Genomic DNA, 23,196 nt, shown 5'->3' with positions numbered 1-23,196 from the left:
TCAAACTCGAGACTCGAATTATGTGAACTCTGGTATTGTATTACGTGTGTGTGTGCCTTATGTGTTACTTGTGCGTGTTTACTTATATGTTTGGTGTGGTATTCAAGCGAATCAATCGAAAATCGAATCGAAACTCGAAAGGCAATCGAACTCATTCGAAACCGACATCGAAACGTGAAATGTAGATGCTTGTATGTAGATATAGTGATTGGGACTGAAAGTAATTTGACTAGGAACTCTAACGTATTCATATCATCGTCCACCGAAATCGAAACATCGAAAATCGTCGCGAAATACTCAAAGTGTGTCGCGGATCGAACATGAGGCATCCGGATCGAACAGGCCAGCCGATCAGCTAGCATCTTCCTAGCCGATCGAGCAGCCCATTCGATCGGAGCTCCTGGCCGATCGGCTGCCACTTTCCTCTTTTGGAGCCTATAAATAGGGCTGTCATTGTCACACTTTCCATTTTTGGAAAGCTCTGACCGAACCAGCCTTATTCTTCACCTTTTCTCAGATTTCTCTCAACTCCGGTAAGTTTCTACTCTAATTCTTGTACGATTTTGATCATTGCATGATTCTACACCTTTCTATCTTTCAAAACTCGATTTCTAACCGTGAAATCACCAAGATCTAAGTGTTCTTGGGTGATGTCATCATGGTGTGCTTGAAGAACACCAAACTTTGGCCTCATTCAACCATGAATAGCTTAGATCTGACCGATTTCCACATAAAAAAAACTAAGATTCTTGCAAATCTTAACATTTTATGAATAATTTCCAATTTTCTTCAACCTTTTACACTCGAAACCTTAAAATCGGTAGAAACGGAGCTTGAACCGGCTAGCTAATCATACTAACGGTTAGGAGGTTCAAGATTCGGGTCCTATGAACAAGGTTCACCGATTTCGGGTTAAACTCTAAACCGACGCTCCGAACCGTTCACCGGCCGGACTTGGGTGATTCCTGTCCGAGCCAAAGAAACGAGTAGGAATGGAGGATATCATAGTTCAACTCGTTATCAAACTACCTCGAAATGACAACAAGTGGTCAAACAGCCAAGTGTTAGACGAAAGGCCGACCAGGTCAGAAATGCTGGCCGAACGGCTAGGCTGTTCAAACAGCCCAGCCGATCGGACATGCCAGCCGATCGACCGGGCCAGCCGATCGGCTAGCACATGGTTCCACACTTTTCAATTTTTATGAAGTATACTATTGACGAAGTGATGTTCGATCGAAGACGCTACTCGATTGGTAAACATTACTCTTCGGATCATGAGATACTATGCTTCAACACTTAATCATTTTCACAACTCGTTCGTAGTAGGGAATGCCAGCCGATCGAACAGTCTGTTCGATCGAGTGACATTCTGTTGAGAACCACTTCCAAAGTTCCCAGCCGATCGATTAAGCCGGCCGATCGAACGGACCGTTCGATCGATCGACCTGAAAGGTAAGGACATTTTTATGTTCTCATATACTACAACGAAAACTTCAAAAGTTCAAATCCTCAAACACAAACACACCAGAGGAAGAAACAATCCACTCGAATGGCCCAGCCGATCGAGCCTACCGGCCGATCGAACAGGACTGTCCAAACGGACATACCAGCCGACCGAACAGCCTGTTTGATCGAACCTGCCGTTCGATCGACCAGCCCATTCGATCCATTCACACTTGTCTTATTTTCCATGTTACTCATTGTTGTGCTATCGAACTATTCAGGCTAACCCTACTCTCAGCGCTCCCTTCAATCCACAATCAATCATTGTGAGTATACTCGATCCCTTTTTGCTTTTAGCACTTTTGGGTGTTACATACGTTACTTATATCAAAACACAAATGATCACACTACTCGAACTATTTGAACGCTAACCAATATGCATGTATTACGTGACTTAATGAATGCTTGTTGATTGTGTTTACACGTGGAATGCTGTCTACCTGCCTTAACGACGTAGTACTATAGTTTGGACTCAGCACCCGTTCACACGGGGGTTGTTAAGGACAATTACTTGCATGGATTACGGTGGTAATCATGTATTGCGAACCGTCTCGGACGGTCAACCCGCAGTCATTGGTATCGATACGTCCATGTCGATAATTAAGATGCTTCATTTTCCTCTGTGTACGTGCTGGTTATGTGTAAACTATTCGAACTCTATATGCTATTATCAAACTTGTATGCTCACCTTTACATTCTATGTATTGACTTTATTTTAACGTATGTGACAGGTAATTAGGATGCTTATTTGCTAGGAAAGCGAGGCTAGAATAAGTTTCTAGAAGCCCCCAACAAATAGTTGTCTGCCGAGAACAAGCGTCTGGGGCATAGTTGTCTGTAGATCTTGTCCTCCGGCATTACAGCCAGAAAGTCAACAGAATAGGGGTCTAGAAGCAGATAAACAATTGTTGTAATAATATTTGAATCTGAGTTGTCGGAACGGAATTTCTTGTTTGGATGATTATCTGTAATGACATGTTTGTTTATTCGGGATACGGTATGGGACGTATCTTTAACTGAATTATATAAATAGTTGTTATGGAAACTTCTGAACAATCTGTTTCGCTCAGTTCCGCGCCCCGATGATTCCGCCATCAGTTGGGGTGTGACACCTAGTCTGGAATGGACGGAACTATGATCCGTTAGAATGTTAACGGGTCTTATTCAAGTCATAAGACTTGGACCACTTAACTTATAATAAATAGGTACAGTTCGCTAGATTAAGCGGAGACTAGATAGAGTGTGGTTTGCACTCTTACGAGTACTATGACTCGTATAATATGAATCAAACAACCATACATTTTGATTAGAACTGATTTGGAAAGGTTTTGACTCGATTCGGCTAATTTATAAAAACTATGTTATATAAGTCAACCGTACGCGCATATGCGACATCGGGTGGTCGAATGGGTCTATGTAAGTCCAATATGCCAAAACATGTTTAATATAATGATACATTAGTTTCAAACTCATTTTATATGTCCATTATGTTTTAAAAGCAATTTATGTGCAAAAAGGGCATTTTGGTCACTATCTAGGCATAATATGTGTACTTTACATAAAACCCGAAAAATGATATGATCAGAAGGTATAACCCTTAGGGGTTATTCCTTATAATAACATGATCATATTACAACTTCAAATCAGTAGCTAAACTATCTAAAACGGGTCATAATCGAAAGTCAAAGAATGCTTGACTTTCGGTCACGAACCGAGCTCTAAGCAGGAAATGACATTAGACATGATCTAACATGTCCGCATATGTTATATAATGTCAAAAAGGTTTCGATACTTAGAAGTTCATTTAACGTTAATTACGAAAATCTGCGTTTTTTACTTTTATTTAATAAAACTTTGACCCATCATTTGATCAACTTAACGTGATTTTCAGAAGGTGTCCTCTCAGGGAATTAACACCTACATTATTACGATCACGTAGCCATGTTCGATTCGAACATTGGATTGACTGAATTGGTCATAACCGAAAGTCAAAGCAAAAGTCAATTTGCTTGACTTTCGGCTAATAACTAGCCTAATAAATGAAACAAGACTGAGTTAGAACACTTACAAGTGTTCAAGTAAGACTAAGCTTCAAGTAGGAGGCCTCTTTAGATCAGAAGCACTCCAGGAGGTAAAAAGAAAGAATTTAAGAGGTGCAAGTCCAAGTGAAGCAAGTACATGGCTATTTTACTTGAGTCCATGGCCCCAATTCTTGGCAAGTGTGATCATGGATGCTAAGGAGGTGATTAGTGTCATCGTGCATGTCCAAAGCAGGATAAAAGGTGGCAAAAATCGACCAAAATGGCAGAGACTTGACACAGAAGCTGCCAGCTTGCAAACTGCTGCCAGCGATGTCCTTGCGGACCGCAAGGGGTAGGGTCTTGCGGTTCGTAAGGACCTTCTGGCGTCCATTGTTTTGAATCCCTTGTGGACCGTAAGGGATACCCTCTTGCGGTCCGTAGGGGACCCTCATAATATGAATTTTGGTATCTTCTCATGTTTGACCCCTCAACATCCAAACTTCCACATTTTTACATAACTGGCCCCTCGCGTCCAATTTACTGGGATTATTTGAGAGTTGACTGGTCACGTGTTGCCATATTATTCGTCATAATTTTCCGAGGTGTCACACGAAGTAAAATGAAGCGTGAGTTATTATGCTAACAGTGACCAAGGTTTCTAGGTTTGTGACTATAGCCCAATAGTTTTTGTGGGCCAAATATAATATATTATCCTTTAATTAAAATACAACAGCTCACCATTTAATTAAAAAAATATGACTTGGTTAATTCTGCCTGGTTTTTCACATAAAATTAAAGTTGAAGCAGAAAATCCAATTATCACTTAATTGGGTTACGGATCACTTCCTATAATGACCTTTTGACTTGCTGGAATTTAGACTACTCTTTTCCCGACGAGGTTCATGCAAAACAGAACGTCGTGAGTTTCGCCACAGGAAGAATGCTTTAGGAATGAGCAAATGGTATCTGGTACCGGTACCGAATTTATCAAACCGGGTGCATTTTCGGTACCGGTATTTACCCTCAAATACCGGTACCCACTTTTGGGGATTTTCGGTACCGGTACCGGTCAGTCCCGAGCTCATCCTAGAGAGCTCTCATTGTAACCACTATTTTGTGTGAGAATAGGACCTTGATTGTGAAAATCAAAGTTTAAAATATAGAGTGAGAGAGTTGGAACCATTGTCTATTTATAGAAGGGATTTATGATTGATTTCACTATCAGATGAGATGAGATGGGCCCTCCCCCTTAGAGGTATACATAACCGTTTGGATGATGACATCCTTCTCCGTATTGGTTTATATTAAACATTCCCTTTATCACGATTGTGCTATTTTAACGCCCCGGTTGAAGAGTGAAATTGTACTAATTTTAACGTTATATATGTGTGGGCTCGTAGGGGGTAAAAGTTAAATTGACTAATTTTAATGTTATATTACTAATTTTGTGAAAATAACATTAATAATGCATCATGTGGTGGCGTTGATAGCCGAAAGACAAAAGAGTACATGCACTAATCGGCATTTGTCCCGATTATTGAGTGTTATGTGCCTTATGTCCAAGGCTTGATGCAAAACTACTATGGAGTTTGGGGGTCTTACTGGAAGCAGACTCTCTATTCCTACGGGGTAGAGGTTAGACTGTCTACATCTTACCTTCATCAGACACTACATTAGCTTTTGCTATTTTGGGTTGGGTTTTGCACCCTATCTCTTCGAAAGTGGGTCAATTTTCTATGTTACTTCAACTATTTGGGCTAATCCTTTGATTTGGAGTAACGAATTACCCCCATACTTTATTTGATATAGCACAGGCCCATTTATAACCAACAAAATATCCACCGTGACAACGAAGAGAGAGAGTGAGTGAGAGAGAGATGAGTGAGAGAGAAGTGCCTAGGAGAGAGAGTCCATGGGGAAGGCCCGAAGGAGACACTCGTCAGCCGAAAGCTCACCGATGCAACGATCGTGTTGAAGATGTTGTTCAAGTTAGTTTCTGTTTTTAATCTTAATCCCTCATCGTCTCTCTGTAACTTTCAGTTAATTTTATATCTTAATCGATCTGTGAATCAATCTGCCTATCTATGAGTTTCTACGTTTTCGAATGAATTATACATTTCATTGCGATTTGTTTCGATAAATTGCGGTTTCATTCTGTTTGAATATGTAATAAGAATCTGCCTATGAGTTTTTAGGTTTTAGAGTTGTTTTATAAATGAATTATTATATGTTTGATTTCGATTTGTTTGGATAAAATGTGGTATTATTTTGTTTGAATTTGTATTTAGGGCACATAATGATCAGTTAGGTATATTATATGTTTGATTGCGATTTGTTTGGATAAACTGTGGTTACATTCTGTTTGAATTTGTAGTTTGGGCGTGTAACGATCAGTAAGGTTCTCTGCAGTTAATGCGGTAAAAAATCAGATATCGGTCAAGGACCAATATTTGAGATATAGGTTATCTCGGTGAGATATCAGTGGGATATCGGTAATTATAATATCATGCAGAATTTATATATATAGCAATTTAACACTAAGAATTCAGTGATATATCGGTGATATATCAGTCAATATCGCAGATAATATCGGTACCGATGTTTTGACACCGATATTTTACTAGAGGACCGATGTAACCGATATATCACCGATATTAACTGCATAGGTGAGGTATAGTATAGACAAACTTATATAATAGGAAAATAAGAACTACATCATGAAGTTGATAACATAGTTATTAAAGGCACTAGGCGCACTCAAGGCGCATAGGCCTGGCCTGGGGCCTAGGCGCAAAGCGCATAAAAAGCGAGGGCCTCAGAAAAATAATGCGCATACTGAAAATTTTTTAAAAATATATTATGTTTTAGAAAAAGATTACTATTCTTCAAATAAAATAAACAAAGTGTATTATGTAACACTTTATATCATCTAATTAGTACCAAAATATTAGTGTATTAGTCTAGAAAAGTAGTTTTTTTTAATTAAAAGTAGAAATTTGGCTAGAATCTTGTCGGAATTTAGCCGGAAACTCTCCGGAATCTAGGAATCTTGCCGGAATGTGCGCCTGGACCATCACCTGGAGAGTTAAAGCGCAATTTCGTCGACTTAAAGCGCAACTGCCTCGCCTCGCCTGAAAAATGGGCCTAGGCGCAAGAGGCGATGGCTTTTAACAACTATGGTTGATAATGCAAATCTAGGTTTGTTCTTCATGTAACTAGTCCTTATTGTTTATCTGATTTGCGATTGAGTTTGTTTCCTAATCGATCTGTGAATCTGCATAATACTTTTATGTTTTCGAGTTGTTTTTCGTATACATTATGTCTTTGTTTGCGATTCGTTTGGATAAATTGTGGTATCATTCTGTTTGAATTTGTAGTTAGGGCGTATCACGATCAGTGAGGTACAGACAAACTTGTTTAATAGGAAGATAAGAACTACATCAAGAAATTGATACAAATCTAGGTTTGCTCTTCATTTAACTAGTCTTTCTTGTTGGTTTGATTTGTGTTTAAATAGATGTGTTTATCTGCCTATGGGTTTTTAGGTTATAGAGTTGTTTGTTTGAATGAATTGTATGTTTGATTGCAATTTGTTTGGATAAATGATGGTTTCCTTTTGTTTGAATTTGTAATTTGGGCGTATGACAATCAATGAGGTATGGGTTGTTTGTTTACCTCTTAATGGTTCAGACCTCTTACTGGTTTAGCACTTAATGGTTTAGACTGTTTGTTTCGCGAGCAGATGTCTGAATGGTTCAGACATTTGCCTCTGAATGGTTAAGCATTATACAGAGTCTGAATGGCTAAGACCTCTAATCTGAATTGGTCAGACATTTGCCTCTGAACGATTAAACATTATACTGGCTCTTACTGGTTCAGACCTCTTACTGGTTCAGCACTTAACCATTCAGATGTTGCCAAACAGCCCCATAGACGAACTTGTTTAATAGGAAAATAAGAACTACATCATGAAGTTGATGCAAATGTAGGTTTGTTCTTCATGTAAGTATTCTTTATTGTTTATTTGATTTGCTATTGATATTACCTTAATCGACGTTTGATTGATGAGTTAATTACGTAATTTGGTCATGAGTTTTTAGGATATATGGTTGTTTTTCGAAGAATTACATGTTTGATTGTGATTTATTTAGATGAATTGTCGGTTTATCCTGTTTGAATCTGTAGTTTGGGCGCATAACGAACACTGAGTTATAGAAGAACTTGTTTAATCAAGAAAATAAGAGCTGCATAATGATGCTAATGTTCAAATCTAGTATTCGATCGCAAAACTGACTTGGAATTTGATGCAAATTTAGGTTTGACCTTGATGAAACAGTGGTTAACCGGGTAGGTTAATACACTGGTCTCGTCAAGTAGGGTTAATCCCTTCTTTCCGAGGATCGTTTATCTGTTCTCTCTCTCTCACTTACTACAAACACACACTTTGCTCTCAAGCAAATACTGATTCTCACGCCGGAGAGTGGTAACAAGGAGCACCCCCCACCCCATCCTCCTTGTTACGAGTCACGGTGTGTTTCCTTGTGCAGGAGACAGGTTAGCGGACGATCCAGCCACCGGTCCTCGGAAAGAAGGGATTAACCCTACTTGACGAGACCGGTGAATTAACCTACCCGGTTAACCATTGTTTCATCAGACCTCAATGTCATTGCTCTCTTGTTTGTTTTATTTGTGATTGTTGTTAGCTTAATCAATGTGTGAATTTGGTCATGAGTTTTTTAGGTTATATGATTCTTCAAATGATTTAGGGTCCAATTCTCGTCTATAGAAATGTTTGAAAGTTTGGCTCTTTTAATCAAAACAATTCGAAAGTTAATATAAGAGGGAAAATACTATATTACCCAAAACAAGAAAGTGACCAGACCCTTTTCATTTAGTTCACCCTTTTAGATTTGTAATTCTTTCGGTTTTCAGGCATGCTTTGAAGGTAACCCTTTTAAGACGGTACCTGGCCCGTTCAAGCTTTTCTGGCAATGCATGCAGTCCAACCCCGGGTACGAGTTCTTGCTTTCCATGTCGAATTCGATTTTTTTTCGCCCGTAACTCAGATGTAATAATTGGCTCTCACAACAATAAATGGTAATTGTGGTATCTGAACTATTTAACATAATGAATCTGGTCGTTTCCATCAACAACTAAAGTGCCTCTGTTTATTATTTGTCAATCCCAATTTCCAGTGGCGGACAACTTTTGTTCACCAGGGTCGGTTTTTTCGATGGTCGAATGTCGCTTAACTTGACTTCCTAGTTTTTGGTTCAAGTCAGGTCGGGTCACACAGCTAAGGATAACGAGCCGAGCCTTAACGAGCCCGAGCCCGAGCTCGAGCCTGAAATAGAGCTCGTTTTGTTACCGAGCCCGAGCTCGAGCCTGAAATACAAAGCTTGTTTAGGCTCGCGAGCCTAAACGAGCCCATACAAAATTTTAATTTTTTTATATATAATATATTAAAATAATGATGATAACATTGATGAGCCGAGCTAGAGCCGAGCTTTGGCTCGTTTAAGCGATGTTGAAGTGAGCTCGAGCTGGACTTTTAGCTCATTTAAGGTTGTTCTCAAAATAGTTCGAGCCGAGCTCGAGCTCAAAGAAGTAGGCTCGAACCGAGCCGAGCTCGAGCTTCATAAAAACCTAACGAGCCGAGCTCGAGCCTGGTCGAGCTCGGGCTCGGCTCGGCTCGGCTCGTTTACACCCCTTAATACGTCTTTTAACCGGTTAAACTAAGAGCTAAAATGAGGTAGGTAACCATTTAGAAAGCAACAAGTGAAGTACTTAATTTATACTCTTTTTTTTTTTTTTTTTTTTTTTTTTTTTGCTTTTTTACTTTGTTTTCAAAAGCAAAATGTATGTATTTGATCTTTTCTAATTAAATTAAAAAATCTCTGGCGTTCGAAAAATTCAAGGTCTGGTCAGAAAACCGTTATATACGTTACGTCGTTACATATAAAATATAAAAGACTAGCGGGTCGGTTGACCCGCACCCTATATGTGGGAGTTTTGTAAAGATGATGATTGTATTTCATGTTTTATTTTTTTCAGGGAAGAACCAACTGAACCATTCTACTATTTACAATTGCCACCCCCCACTAGAGAAGTGAAACTCGAGTAGTAAATGTTATAGTTTTTGACAAATTTGCTTTTGGAGATTGATAAATGTGTTGTTTTGCTTTGTTTTGGTTCTTGGATTTGACTTAGCATACGGTTGTTTACCAATAATAAAACTAAGTGGTGCATCAACAAGTGTTACTTCTTCAAATAAAAAATTCCATATCATTGTATATGTTATAGCTATGTTAAAATATTAGTTGAATAAAAAATTTCACATAGAAGTTATGTATTTTTATAGTTATTCTAAAATATATTTGATTAACACACAAGTGTGTACTTTCTGTATATAAAAATTTTCATTATTCAAATGAAATGTGCGTGTATAAAATAAAGTGTCCAAATATAATACACCCAGTAGCTTTGTATGAAATATTCATATAACATTGCATATATTTTTAACAGTCCAAATATAATACACCAAGTAGCTTTGTATGAAATATTCATATAACATTGCATATATTTTTAACAAGATGCTTATTTTATTTTTATATACATATTTTTTTTTTTTGGTTCTACCATTGAATTAGCGTTCATGTAAGTTTTTTTTTTGAAAGGTGTGAATTATTCGCGAAATATAATACACCTAGTAGCTTTGTATGAAATATTCATATGACATTGCATTCATGTAAGTCTTTAATTTATTCTGCCGCAAGTACGAAAAAAATTTAGTTCATTTTTTCTTAACCATTTTTTTTGGAACAACATTTTTCTTAACCATATAGGGTTATAAAATATAAACTGAACTGGGTTGATAAACAAAAAAAATAAAAAACGCTTTGTAAAAAAACCGGCTTAGATTATAAATTGGTTTAGTTGAACCGGGTTGATAAACAAAAAAAATATATAAAAAAACGGTTTGTAAAAAAGCCCGGCTTAGATTATAAACCGGTTTAGGAGGAAAATGTTTGAACCTATCAAATCGATTGGGATGGGGTCTAAACTAGTTTGGGACAAAAAAAAATTGACATATTTCTCAAATTTGGTCGGGTCAAAACCCGTTTTAGGAAACAACACTATGAATAGGTATACGAATTGGGTTGGGTCCAAACCAGTTTGGGCTAAACCGTTTTTTCTCCTGTGAAGTGGGTCGGGTTATAAACTGGTTTGTTGGTCCCAAACTGTTTTTTTTACACCTCTAATATGACCACACCAAAAGTATAACTAACTAGTTAATCAACCAATTAACTAGCTAATCGTAACTATTTGAATTTACCCATTAGCTATAGACTTTTAACCGTCCAAACATTATTTTCATGTAAGGTAAAGTTAATAAACAAATGCGTTGTCAAACAAGCCAACAAAGCCTAATTTGACCAATTGCTTAATCAAGAGTATTCAAGTTGACAATTAGGCCAATATTATATAAATATTATATTACCCTTCATTTTTTATAACAATCGGACGTTATTTAATTTCATTAAATTATTTATTCAGTTTCGTTTACAAAATAAATATGTCTAAAACATATTACTAAAATATTCTAAACTAAAAAAATAACCTAGTCTTTTTACATTAAGCCATAGTGACACTAATCAATATATTTTTGTTATTCGATATGTTTCCAATTAACTTTGTAAAAACATGGAACTAAATAAATAGTAACATACTTACATATAAAGTACGTTTCTGATCTTAATATAAATAGGTTAATTACAAAAAAAAAAAAAAATACTTCACAAAATCTTTAAAAAGTAGATACATTCCTATACAAAAAGTGGATATTGGGCAAAGAAAGGTGACAAACCCACCGAGGAGGGTTCGATCCTGAGCCGCACCCCGGTTTTCATTCGGCTGTTACTTCAGCGAGGCATCTCGTGTGGAGGCAGTACGGTTTCCGGGGGAACACCGTAACCAAGTCTGACTAACCCAGCGTGGGCCCGGTTAAGACAAGGTAGTCTGGGCAGATCTTGGCTAGGGCCACCGTTTAGGCGGTGTAACATTAACATTCCTATATAAAAAGACAGAATAGTTGACGCCGTTCTAAATTTTTGACTTGACCCACTCTTTAATGCATATATGGTTGGACCACTAAACATAAACACCATTTTCTTCATTTCATTCATTAGTGCCACTAGTGACACTTGATTAGGTTGTATCTTAGATACTTCCCTTTCATTTCCTACTTCCTTCACCACCCAAAATACATTCACTTTATATACAAATACAATCTTCATTGTGGCTTAAAATTTGTATAATCCCTCATAAAGTTAATAGCTTCTCATCATTCTTTAAATTTGATTTGGAAGTTATAAGTTTTTGGTATGAAGATATTCATGGGGAAGAATGGTGGGAAAGGAGGATATAAGCATACATTTGTTACCAAGATTCTTATGAAAACAATGAAACATTGCATGTTAGATAGATTTCGATACATTGAATTCGATTTTGAACATATGTGGGAGAAGAAAGTGGTACCAAAAGACGTAAAGGAAGGACAGTTTGCAGTTGTTGCGGTTAAGTGTGAGGAACCAAAGAGGTTTGTGGTTGAGTTAAGATGCTTAACTAACCCTGGTTTCTTGACGTTGTTAAAGAAGGCGGGCGAAGAATACGGGTTTAAACATGATGGTGCCATTGCGATCCCTTGTGAACCTCATGAGTTGCAAAAGATTTTACTAGAAATGGAAGAGAAGTAGGTTGATGTTCATTTAAAGATCATGACTTATGATTTAAATGGTAAATTACACATGTATGTTTTTTATTCTTTTAAAGGAAAATTGTATATTGATCTAGTTGTTGCTTCTATTCATCCTCTTAAATACATAGATGATTCTTTTGAAATAGTGTTGCATATTGATCTATTTCCGATTGCCTAAACCAATATATAAAATCAAGGAAAAACTAAATTAATTTGCATTATCAAAGTTAAAAGAAATAACAAAATTAAATCACGAAATTTTGGATGGAAATCTTGAATTAGATCCATAAGAGGGACGGACTTTGACCCAAGTGTAGGGCTGTAAACGAGCCGAGTCGAGCCGAGCCAGACCCAGCTCGAACTCGATTCAAGCTGGCTCGGCTCGAGCTCGAATTTCAAATTGAGCTGAGATTTGAGGCTTGAGCTCGACTCGATTAGAATTCGAGCTAGCTCGGCTCGGCTCGATCTAGCTCGAACTAACAAAAAACCGCAAAATTTACTACTTAAAAAGCCCTTAAAAATGAATTTCTTCATAGACTAAGGGCCATAATTGCCATTTAATTTAACCATATGGCTAAATATGCAAGTATAAATAGTTAATTCACTTTGAACATTGTCTTTATCTTCTTTTATAGGGGAAATACTCCCTTAGTTTTGGTTTTCTAAGCGACGTGGGACAAAAAAATTAAGGATGTAAACATTATCGAGCCAGCTCACGAGCCGAGCCAGCTCACGAGCTCACGAGCCGAGCCAGGCCAAGCTCGAGCTCGGCTCGTTTACAAACCGAGCCGAGCCGAGCTGGCTCGTTAACAACCGAGCCAATTTCGAGCCATGCAACTCTGTATTCAACGAATTTTATACCGTCTCGTCGAGAAAACGATAAAAAATGAATACGCTACCGGTACCAATTTTATTTCTGACCATTGGTTCATGAAACTATATGTCATTACACCCGGAAATTCCAGTTAAACAACATATGTAGGTGTATGTCGGGTCTATGGCGGTGGTTCCATTTACAGTTCATCATCGGACTCTTCTTCTCAAGAAGGGTTCGGGTTTGTCACCACCGAGAATGATGAGGTGAACACAGGTGTTGATGGGTTAAGGGCTGATATTAATTGTGTACCGTGGCTTATAGTTGCAGGTATGGTAACAAGTGGTACTTGTGAGGATTGTGGTGAAGTAACATGTTCCATGCTCTAGTCGAAAGATGGAGAGGCGGTTCTAGTATGTTCGTATCCGATGGCGCCAAATGAAGAGGGAAATCCAGTCATCACTAGGTTGGTTTCTAGATTGTTTCTATCTACGACCTTCTGACTTGCTTGAATTTAGCTTGTTTTCTTCTCCGACGAGATTCCTACAAGACATAAGACCATCCTCAATAACCATCCATTTTTTGATGGTTTTAGGTTGCAACGTTGGCATTGCCCAACAAATAACAGAGTTTCTCTCTTTAGCCCCTCTCACAATCCATAAAAACACATTTTTTCTCTCACCTCTCTCTTCCTTTTCCCTCTCACAAACAGTGGCGGACCCAGTAATTTTTCCTAGAGGTGCGGAATATTTTCAAAGATTTTAGACCCATAGCTGTATAAAAATATCTGTTCATAGCGGGTCGGGTCGGATCATGTAAGACAAAAGAACATCAAACTAAAATTTATAAATCATCAAAAACCCGTCAAACGTCATTACAAATTACAAACGTATTTAAAATTGTGTCCTACAGGTTTTTTTTTTTTTTTTTTTTGAAATATATCCAAAATATCATCTAAAGATACTAAACACGCCATAAGTTCATTACATTCTGACTCATTGTTCCTAACACATATAATTTGCTCAACAAGTTCATAAAACACACTAAACACTTAAACAAAATAAACAATCATGTTCAATCATAACCCATAACTTTCAATTATATTTTTAAACATTCAAGCCTTAATATTAAATGTTAATTACTTGTAACTAATCATTTAAACAAACAAAGCTATAAATAAAACAACAAAATCATTTAACTACAAGTCTAAAACAACAAAAAAATCAAAGAAATATAAAAAGATTAAACCCTTACACATCTATATTTTCTCCTAATCATCACATAAAACAAAATAAATAAATAAACCATACTAGTTCTATATTGGAATCCTGATGTAATATGGGTCGGTCCAAACGGAATTTTGGTTTTTCCGGTAAAAAAAAGCCACCAGGTCGTGAGCAGTGGCGTCAAGTCGCTGGGAGTTTTTTTGGGGGCGGGATTTGGAAATGGAATGAGTGAATGAGTTTGGATTATTTTATTTAGTTCAAATTTGGTTTGGGCTTCGGCTTGTGTTAATAAAAATTGATTGCAGATTGGGCTTTGATTGGATGAAATAAATAAGTGAATAAGTGGTTAATAATTATTTTTTTCCTAAGTGGGGCGTTTGAAAAATTTCAAGGGGTGCGGGTGAAAAATTACAAGGGGTGCGGTAGGGATTTCCGGCGAAAAATAACACTAAAAAGTATTTTTTTCAGGGGGTGCGCCCGCCCACCCTTGGCTTAGGGTGGGTACGCCGCTGCTCACAAACTAATTTTTTTCTCATATTTCACCACAAATTAATCAACACATTCTCTCCTCCGCCTCACTACTCTCTCTCCTATATGGCTTCTAAAAATGAGAAAAAAATCCCTTATCATGGATGCTATAACATTGTGAGTCTCACCACAGGAAGATGAGTCTCCTTGCGACCATCCACTGGCATAAAAATAAGTATTTAATCAGAGATTAAAAATATAGAGCATAACCATTTTGACAATGACATCTTTAATTCTATTAGATAAAAGAGAATTATACATTTATACCTATTGTGATGATTATACCTTCTATGCCACTTAGTCATAACAAAATTGTGCTCATGTTGTTTCGGGCGATCCTTTGGTAAAATGGGTATCCTCTTTAGCGTTTCTGCTTAAATTCAGATCATACCTCTTTAATAAATATTATGTTTAAATATTCTAAGAACCAAAGACCAATCCAGATCATGGCATTAAAACAAGTTATTAAAAAAATGTCTGATTTGTTGTGGATTTGGATGAGAGACGAGGTTTTACCGATTATTCCACTGTTGTGCCTTCGAGCGGGTGGAGGTCGTGTTTCCACGCATTTGGGAGAGCCAAGGGGCTGGCGGCGGTCGAGTAGTCGACCTTGGATATAACGCCTGGTGTCATGGTGGTTTACACATTGTTCCTTGCCGTTCAAAAAAGATAAATGCCTAATTTGTTTGATAATAGATCAGACGAAGTACTTTTTTCTGTCCTTAGGTAACAATCTTAAAATTATATTATATACACTATAAAAAAGCAACATAACTATGCATATAGGTGTTGTAATATTAGCTATGGGAGTTTTCCAAAAAAAAAAATAGAAATTTTCATTTTTAACCCTAAAGTTTTAATGTTGGACCATTTAAGTATAAACTTTTAATCTTTGTTTCTTTTTTAACCCTAAAGGTTTAATTTTTGACAATTTACCCTAAAGTTTTATTCTTCGACAATTTAAGTTTAAAATTTTTAATATATGCTTCCTTTTGAACCCTAAAGATTTAATCTTTGACATTTTAAGTTTAAAGTTTTAGTATATGGTAATTTAACCCCTTTGATTAATTTGATTTTTTTACTTCTAATTCAAAAGTTTTCATCTTTTGCGATTTAACCACTTTGATTTTTTTTACTTATGTGTTGTAATCTTGGCTTTGGGGGTTTTTTCAAAGAAAAATGGTTATGCATATGGTTGTTGTAACCTTGGCTTTAAGGGTTTTTCAAAAAAAAAATTGATTTTTTTTACTTTTCACCCAAAAGTGTTTCATAAATTACTTTTAACCTAAAACTATTTGTTTTTTTTACTTTTAACACAAAACTTTTTATCTTTTACAATCCATCTTCACAATTTTTTTTACTTTCAACTTTGGTCCTTTATAGTTTTCATTTTCCGCAAATTTTTCGCTTTATGCTTCGTTCAAAATTTTGTGACTTAACACATCGCAACGTGCGTCTTTGGTTTAGCGTTTTTACGTTTCATTCTAAATTTTGCGAGTTAACACGACGCAACGTGCGTGTGTGGGTGAACGTTTTTACATCGTCTATTTTTTTCCCGTTTGACAGGTTCAACATAACGTGCGCGTCCTAAATCGACTTAGTTATAACTAAAGAATCTCCGCCGCATTGCGGCGGGTTGTAATTCTAGTTGGTATTTAAATAGTATACTGAAGTCAAAATAAGGAACATTCGAGATCAACTAAAATTCTAGAAATACTTACAGTTGTTGTATTTACATATGAGTAAATTACAAAAATCGTCCTTTATGTATGTCACTTATTGCAAATTGTGTCCTTTGTCTTCAATAACTACAGAAAACGTACTCGATGTTTGCAAACTTTTGCAAGTTATGTCCTTTAGCCCTAACTCAGTTAATTTTTGTGGTTAAATCTGAACAAATGGACCTCACATGACGGTATTTTTGTGGTTAAATCTGACCAAATGAACCCCATATGAGAGTAAAATGACCAAAATACCCTCATGTGGGGTCCATTTGGTCAGATTTAACCACAAAAAGTTAACTGAGTTAGTGCTTAAGGACATAACTTGCAAGGGTTTGCAAACATCGAGTACGTTTTCTGTAATTATTGAAGATAAAGGACACAGTTTGCAATAAGTGACATAAATAAAGGACGATTTTTGTAATTTACTCTTTACATATCGGCACATGGAACTTCCAGAATTACTCACATCACAATATTTGCCTGCTTGGATTTTATTTCCGTTTACAACTTTAATAATAATAATAACAATAAGATAAGATAATAAAAATTTGTTTAAACATGAAGTAATGGCTTTTTGCAAAGTTATAGTTATATGTTTCAAATAAGAAATAACGATAATTGCTTAATGGGGGACTATAATACAAAATAAATTTTAAGTGTACAATACGTACGGTCATCTTGGGGGTGTGATCAGACTTATGTAGTTTTTGTCTTATTTATTGGTTTCCTTCTGAGTTTTTGTATAGACATTCTAGCCTAGTGGAGTAGTGGAGATGAATATGATCGGATGATCCGTTGGTGGCACAATTATACTTTAGTACTTCATAAAAATATGTTTTTAGCCGGGTTTAATTTAAAAGTATCATTAGTATTTTTGAACGGCAAGAAATGACCTGGGTCATAAGGAATATCAAGTTTTTCCCAATCACTCCACCACTACCTCATTGGCTTTTGTTAGCTGATCTAATTCAATAACACTAGTTAATTTAAAATAAAAAATGTTGTTATTTTATGATATTTTTTTTTTGAACAGCAGAATCACTTTATATATAAATATAAAGAGCCAGCAAGAAGCTGAAAGGACAAAAAACAATCCGGGAGACAAGAAAGCGAAACAATTACAACATACTCAAAACATTAAACGTTTTCCAATCGTGCCAAAAAGGAGTCTTGAGATTCGACCGGTTGCAGATCCAAAGGAAAGCATCTTCTTTGATAAGCTCCGTAGTCTTGATAATAGGAATAAACCGGTTTTCGAAGACCTTCTCATTCCTCGCTAGCCAAACTCTCCAAACTGTCGCCAAAATGATAGTGTTATTTTATGATATTAACTCGATTTAGTTAAAAATAAATAAAAACAATATCAATTAAAAACGTTTTCCCTATAATATGACGGTGACATCTGATATTTTTGGATAATATATTTGATTATAATAATATTTTATTAACAAAACATGATATCAATAAATCTCAAAACAAAAACGAATTCAAAAACAATATCTTTCGTAGCAAGAAACGGATTCCTGTTCTCAACCTTTCACTATATATACATACAAATCCCCATTCTCCATACATTCTTCACTCTCGATTTCAAAACCAATCAATCTTGTTCAACAACAACATAATGAGCAATCAACCTGAATCATCCGACTCGTAAGCCACAATTCTTGCCTTTTATTATTCTTACGTTGATTGATTCTGATCACGAATTTCAATAACTTTATTTATTGTGTGTAGTAAGGGCACGAAGCGTGATTACAGTACGGCCATTCTGGAACGGAAGAAGGCTGCCAACAGATTGGTTGTTGATGAAGCTGTTAATGATGATAATTCTGTTGTTGCCATGCATACGGACACAATGGAGAAGCTTCAGCTTTTTAGAGGCGATACCATCTTGATTAAGGTACTTTCTTTGTTGTGTCATTGTTGGTTGATTGATTGATTGATTGATGTGACTTCTGGTCTATGCAGTTAATATCGGTGATATATCGGTTATCGGTCAGTGTCAACTGTCAAATATTGGTACCTATATTATCAGCAATATTGACCAATATAACCAATATATCTGATATCACCAATATAACCGATGTGTCACTGAATTGTTAGTTTTAAATTGCTAAATATATAAATTCTGCATGATATTAAAATTACTAATATCTTACTGATATCCACCGAGATAACCTATATCTCAAATATCGGTCAAGTGCATAGGTTTTGGTGTTTTGATGTGTTGGTTTGGTTTCATTGGTTTAGCTTTAGGTTTTTGTTGTATTGATGCTTAGTTGTTAGATTGATCCGTGCGGGTTTTTAAGGTTTTCTAGGCGAGACGGGTTTTTAAGGTTTTTTTAGGCGAGACGTGTGGTATAAAAAGGACAATTTTTTGGGGCTTGAGACATGTTTTGGTGTTAAGCACATGCCACCTCACCTTGTTAAACTATAAGGGGGGGGGGGGGGGGGGGGGTCCACATGTGCATCAACCGATCATGATTTGTGTTTTAGTTTTGTTTTGTTTTCAATGATAAACCATAACATGATAGTTAAAGGGTGGGTTAGTTAAAACCTGTTGTCTACGTGGCAGGGCGTTATACACTTTTTAGTTAAACTACAACATATAGCCTTAGGCTTCTTTAAGGCTAGTTTAGGTTGATTCCAGGCTAGTTTTAGGTTGAATTTGTAGGGAAAATCATGATCTAATCATGTGTTTTATTGTGCAAGAATCCATTGTTATTATGATTTAAAAGATCACTTTTTGTCTCTGCTTATTCTTTTTCTATCTGCAGGGAAAGAAAAGAAAAGATACTGTATGTATAGCTCTTGCTGATGACACATGTGATGAGCCCAAAATTAGAATGAACAAGGTTGTCAGGGCTAACCTACGGGTCAGGCTCGGCGATGTAGTATCGGTTCACCAATGTGCTGATGTGAAATACGGCAAACGGGTTCACATCCTTCCAGTTGATGATACCATTGAAGGCGTCACCGGCAATATCTTTGACGCCTACTTAAAACGTAAGCCAGAATTTTTCAAAAGCTTTCGGTTTATTTTTGTGGATCAGGTTATCATGTTTATGTGCTAATATTGTCTTTTTGCAGCATACTTTTTGGAAGCATATCGACCCGTTAGAAAAGGCGACTTTTTCCTCGTGAGGGGAGGCATGCGATCCGTAGAGTTCAAAGTTGTCGAAACCGATCCTGCAGAATACTGTGTAGTGGCACCAGATACCGAGATTTTCTGTGAAGGCGAGCCCATTAAACGGGAGGATGAAGATCGATTAGACGAAATCGGTTACGATGACGTTGGTGGTGTCCGCAAACAAATGGCCCAAATCCGTGAGCTTGTCGAGCTTCCGTTAAGACATCCGCAGCTTTTCAAGTCAATCGGGGTCAAACCACCGAAGGGTATTCTTCTTTACGGGCCTCCCGGGTCGGGTAAGACGTTAATAGCCCGAGCTGTTGCTAACGAAACGGGCGCTTTCTTTTTCTGTATAAACGGCCCGGAAATCATGTCGAAGTTGGCTGGAGAAAGCGAGAGTAATTTACGAAAGGCGTTTGAGGAAGCGGAGAAGAACGCGCCGTCGATTATTTTTATCGACGAAATCGATTCGATCGCTCCGAAACGGGAAAAAACAAATGGAGAAGTTGAAAGAAGGATTGTTTCACAGCTTTTGACGCTAATGGACGGGCTGAAATCACGGGCCCATGTTATCGTCATGGGTGCGACTAACCGTCCCAACAGCATTGACCCGGCTTTGAGGCGATTCGGTAGGTTTGACCGGGAAATCGATATCGGTGTTCCTGACGAAGTGGGTCGGCTCGAGGTTCTTCGTATTCATACCAAGAACATGAAGCTGGCTGATGATGTGGACTTGGAAAAGATTTCGAAAGAGACACACGGGTATGTAGGTGCTGACCTGGCGGCTTTGTGTACCGAGTCGGCACTCCAGTGTATTCGAGAGAAGATGGATGTGATTGATTGGGAAGAAGAGTCGATCGATGCGGAGATTCTTAATTCTATGGCGGTTACGAACGAGCATTTCAAAACCGCACTTGGTTCAAGCAACCCGTCTGCGCTTCGTGAGACGGTTGTTGAAGTGCCGAACGTTAGTTGGGAAGATATCGGTGGCCTCGAAAATGTTAAACGAGAGCTCCAAGAGGTATATTCTCACATTCTGACTCTAATATATGTTTTTGTTTGCTAACATCTATTGATCTGTCATACAGACCGTACAATATCCAGTCGAACACCCTGAAAAGTTTGAGAAATTCGGCATGTCACCATCTAAAGGAGTCCTGTTTTACGGTCCACCCGGGTGTGGAAAAACGCTTCTAGCCAAGGCTATTGCCAATGAATGCCAAGCTAACTTCATCAGCATCAAGGGTCCGGAACTGCTAACCATGTGGTTCGGTGAAAGTGAAGCTAACGTTCGTGAGATCTTTGATAAGGCCCGTCAGTCCGCTCCCTGTGTCCTGTTTTTCGATGAGCTGGACTCCATTGCTACCCAGGTTTGTTTTTTATTTTCTCTGTTAACAATAAAATCTTTCTGTTTGTATCAACTTTTGTTTGTTTTTTCTACAGAGAGGGAGTAGTCAAGGAGACGCAGGCGGTGCGGCCGACAGGGTTTTGAACCAACTTTTGACCGAAATGGACGGGATGTCGGCTAAGAAAACAGTTTTTATTATCGGTGCAACTAACAGGCCCGATATTATTGATCCAGCCCTTTTGAGGCCCGGTCGTCTTGACCAGTTAATTTACATTCCTCTCCCTGATGAGGAATCCCGTTACTCGATTTTCAAATCAGCGTTAAGAAAATCGCCTGTTGCAAAAGACGTTGATCTTCACGCACTTGCTAAATACACTCAGGGATTTAGCGGTGCTGACATTACTGAAATCTGCCAGCGCGCGTGCAAGTACGCCATTCGTGAAAACATTGAAAAAGTATGTATCCTTAATTTTCATGTTTGGAAGGATTTATTAAGGGATAGATTTGTAATTTGTATGTTTTTTAGGATATTGAGAGGGAGAAGAGAAGAAGCGAGAACCCGGAGGCAATGGACGAGGACGTGGACGATGAGGTGGCGGAGATCAAGGCAACACATTTTGAAGAATCGATGAAATTTGCGCGTAGAAGTGTTAGTGACGCTGACATACGTAAATACCAGGCGTTTGCTCAGACGCTTCAGCAGTCGAGAGGGTTTGGGTCCGAGTTCAAGTTTGCTGAGACAAGTGGTGCAGCCGCTGGTGCGGGTAGCTCGGACCCATTTGCTGCTTCTGCAGGGGCAGCTGATGAGGATGACCTATATAACTAACTTGAAACACACTTATTTAACTTCTCAAGTTTTTTTTTTTTTTTTTTTTTTTTCACTAGACAATCTTTATAATGTTATAAAACCTTTGGTATTCAAGAACTAATGTTTATATTTTGATCCAAGTGAGTCATTTATTCGAAACAAGCTTGAACCCTACCGTCGTATAGTGTGGTGGGTTTGAACAGGTGAACCTATCAGCCGGATGGATCATTGGTTTGGTTTCGTGGTTCTTTTGAATCTTTTTGGTCTTTTCGGTTTTTGCTTTTACCTTCTCGTATCGACAGTTTGAATGGTTTCGTTGTGGTACGGATGAAAACCTTGTCACTTCTGATGGTGGCAAAATGGGCGGGTTGGATTGGTTTGGTTGCCGGGTTATGATGGGTTTGGGTCATGGGAAATCTAAACCTAACAAATAATGGGTAGGAGGTTCTAAGCAATGTCTATCACCCCTAGGCTCTAGACATGGTAGCACTCTTGGATTTGTAATCAAACTATCACCAAAACTCCAAAGATTATCCCTAACCAATGTCTAAACATGGCGGCGTGGTGGTTCGTTGAACTTATAGAAATATTTTTTAGTATAGTTTTAGGCGGGTTAGGACCCAAACGTGAATACTTTCATGTCGCGTTAGCAATTGACATCTCTAGTTGCAGATTGATCAAAACCGTATGGAGTTGATGTTACATAGTTTTTAAAATATTCTCCTAAGTTTCTTGTCTCTAAAATTAAATAATCAATACATGTCACAATTAATATATTTACCGAATCTTAGAAGTTTTCGGGCCAAGTGTCGATTGCCAACCCAATTTGTGCCAAAAGTTACTTGACAAGTCCAAATAGTGAAAATAGTAAAACACAACCTTAGTTTTGTTTGGAAGGCTTCACGTTTTCTAATGGTTTGATTTTGGTTTACGGATGCTAACAATCTTAGAAATTTGACTTAAAAATCGCCATAACCGGACCATGGACACCATAATATATGAACCATGATATTTAAACTGGAACTAGGGATGACAATGGGACGAGTTTGGGACGGTTTAGGTAATCCCAACCTCAAACCCAATTAGATCAAATTGTCTCAAACCCGTCCTAAACCCGTTGAGTTTCAAGCAAGTAAATACTTGTTGGGTATCGGGTATACTAACAGGCTTCGGGTAAACCCATTAATTTAAAAAATTACACGTTGGGTATACTTGACCAAAAACCCGTTGGGTATCTATCAGGTAATCATTAAACAATTACATTTAGCATTATCACTACAAAAATATATCAAATAACTTCAAAATATATAAATAAAATACGAAAAATGTATAT

At 37.4% G+C, this 23,196-nt stretch overlaps 3 protein-coding genes across 3 annotated transcripts; all 3 read left to right on the top strand.

The window, feature by feature from the left end:
• The first annotated feature begins 5,350 nt into the window (after positions 1-5,350).
• LOC110891281 lies at positions 5,351-15,591 on the top strand. The gene is made up of 4 exons (XM_022138977.2): positions 5,351-5,512; positions 8,457-8,536; positions 9,579-9,644; positions 15,577-15,591. The coding sequence occupies exons 1-4, from the start codon at positions 5,402-5,404 to the stop codon at positions 15,578-15,580; spliced, it is 261 nt and encodes an 86-aa protein (XP_021994669.1). The 5' UTR covers positions 5,351-5,401; the 3' UTR covers positions 15,581-15,591.
• LOC110891280 (auxin-responsive protein SAUR50) lies at positions 11,367-12,388 on the top strand. Its single transcript, XM_022138976.2, has one exon. It carries the CDS (start codon positions 11,909-11,911, stop codon positions 12,278-12,280), a length of 372 nt encoding a protein of 123 aa, XP_021994668.1. The 5' UTR covers positions 11,367-11,908; the 3' UTR covers positions 12,281-12,388.
• Positions 15,592-18,065: 2,474 nt separating the features above from the next.
• Positions 18,066-22,200, top strand: LOC110891279 (cell division control protein 48 homolog D). Its single transcript, XM_022138975.2, has 7 exons — positions 18,066-18,227; positions 18,312-18,477; positions 19,355-19,583; positions 19,668-20,728; positions 20,796-21,077; positions 21,151-21,510; positions 21,582-22,200. Exons 1-7 carry the CDS (start codon positions 18,199-18,201, stop codon positions 21,879-21,881), a joined length of 2,427 nt encoding a protein of 808 aa, XP_021994667.1. The 5' UTR covers positions 18,066-18,198; the 3' UTR covers positions 21,882-22,200.
• The last annotated feature ends 996 nt before the right edge of the window (positions 22,201-23,196 follow it).

This window comes from Helianthus annuus, chromosome 11 (genome assembly GCF_002127325.2).
Source record: "Helianthus annuus cultivar XRQ/B chromosome 11, HanXRQr2.0-SUNRISE, whole genome shotgun sequence".
Lineage (NCBI taxonomy): Eukaryota > Viridiplantae > Streptophyta > Magnoliopsida > Asterales > Asteraceae > Helianthus > Helianthus annuus.
Note: the sequence above shows the minus strand (reverse complement) of the source record. Positions and strands in the feature narration are given on the sequence as shown.

Excerpts from the sequence above, each read along its gene's own strand:
- LOC110891279 (XM_022138975.2), top strand. The coding sequence starts at position 18,199 with ATGAGCAATCAACCTGAATCATCCGACTC. Across the intron at positions 18,228-18,311 it reads CAACCTGAATCATCCGACTC|TAAGGGCACGAAGCGTGATT; the intron begins GTAAGCCACAAT and ends TATTGTGTGTAG. Across the intron at positions 20,729-20,795 it reads TTAAACGAGAGCTCCAAGAG|ACCGTACAATATCCAGTCGA; the intron begins GTATATTCTCAC and ends TCTGTCATACAG.
- LOC110891281 (XM_022138977.2), top strand. The coding sequence starts at position 5,402 with ATGAGTGAGAGAGAAGTGCCTAGGAGAGAGAGTCCATGGGGAAGGCCC. Across the intron at positions 5,513-8,456 it reads GTGTTGAAGATGTTGTTCAA|GCATGCTTTGAAGGTAACCC; the intron begins GTTAGTTTCTGT and ends TTCGGTTTTCAG. Across the intron at positions 8,537-9,578 it reads TGCATGCAGTCCAACCCCGG|GGAAGAACCAACTGAACCAT; the intron begins GTACGAGTTCTT and ends TATTTTTTTCAG.
- LOC110891280 (XM_022138976.2), top strand. The coding sequence starts at position 11,909 with ATGAAGATATTCATGGGGAAGAATGGTGGGAAAGGAGGATATAAGCAT.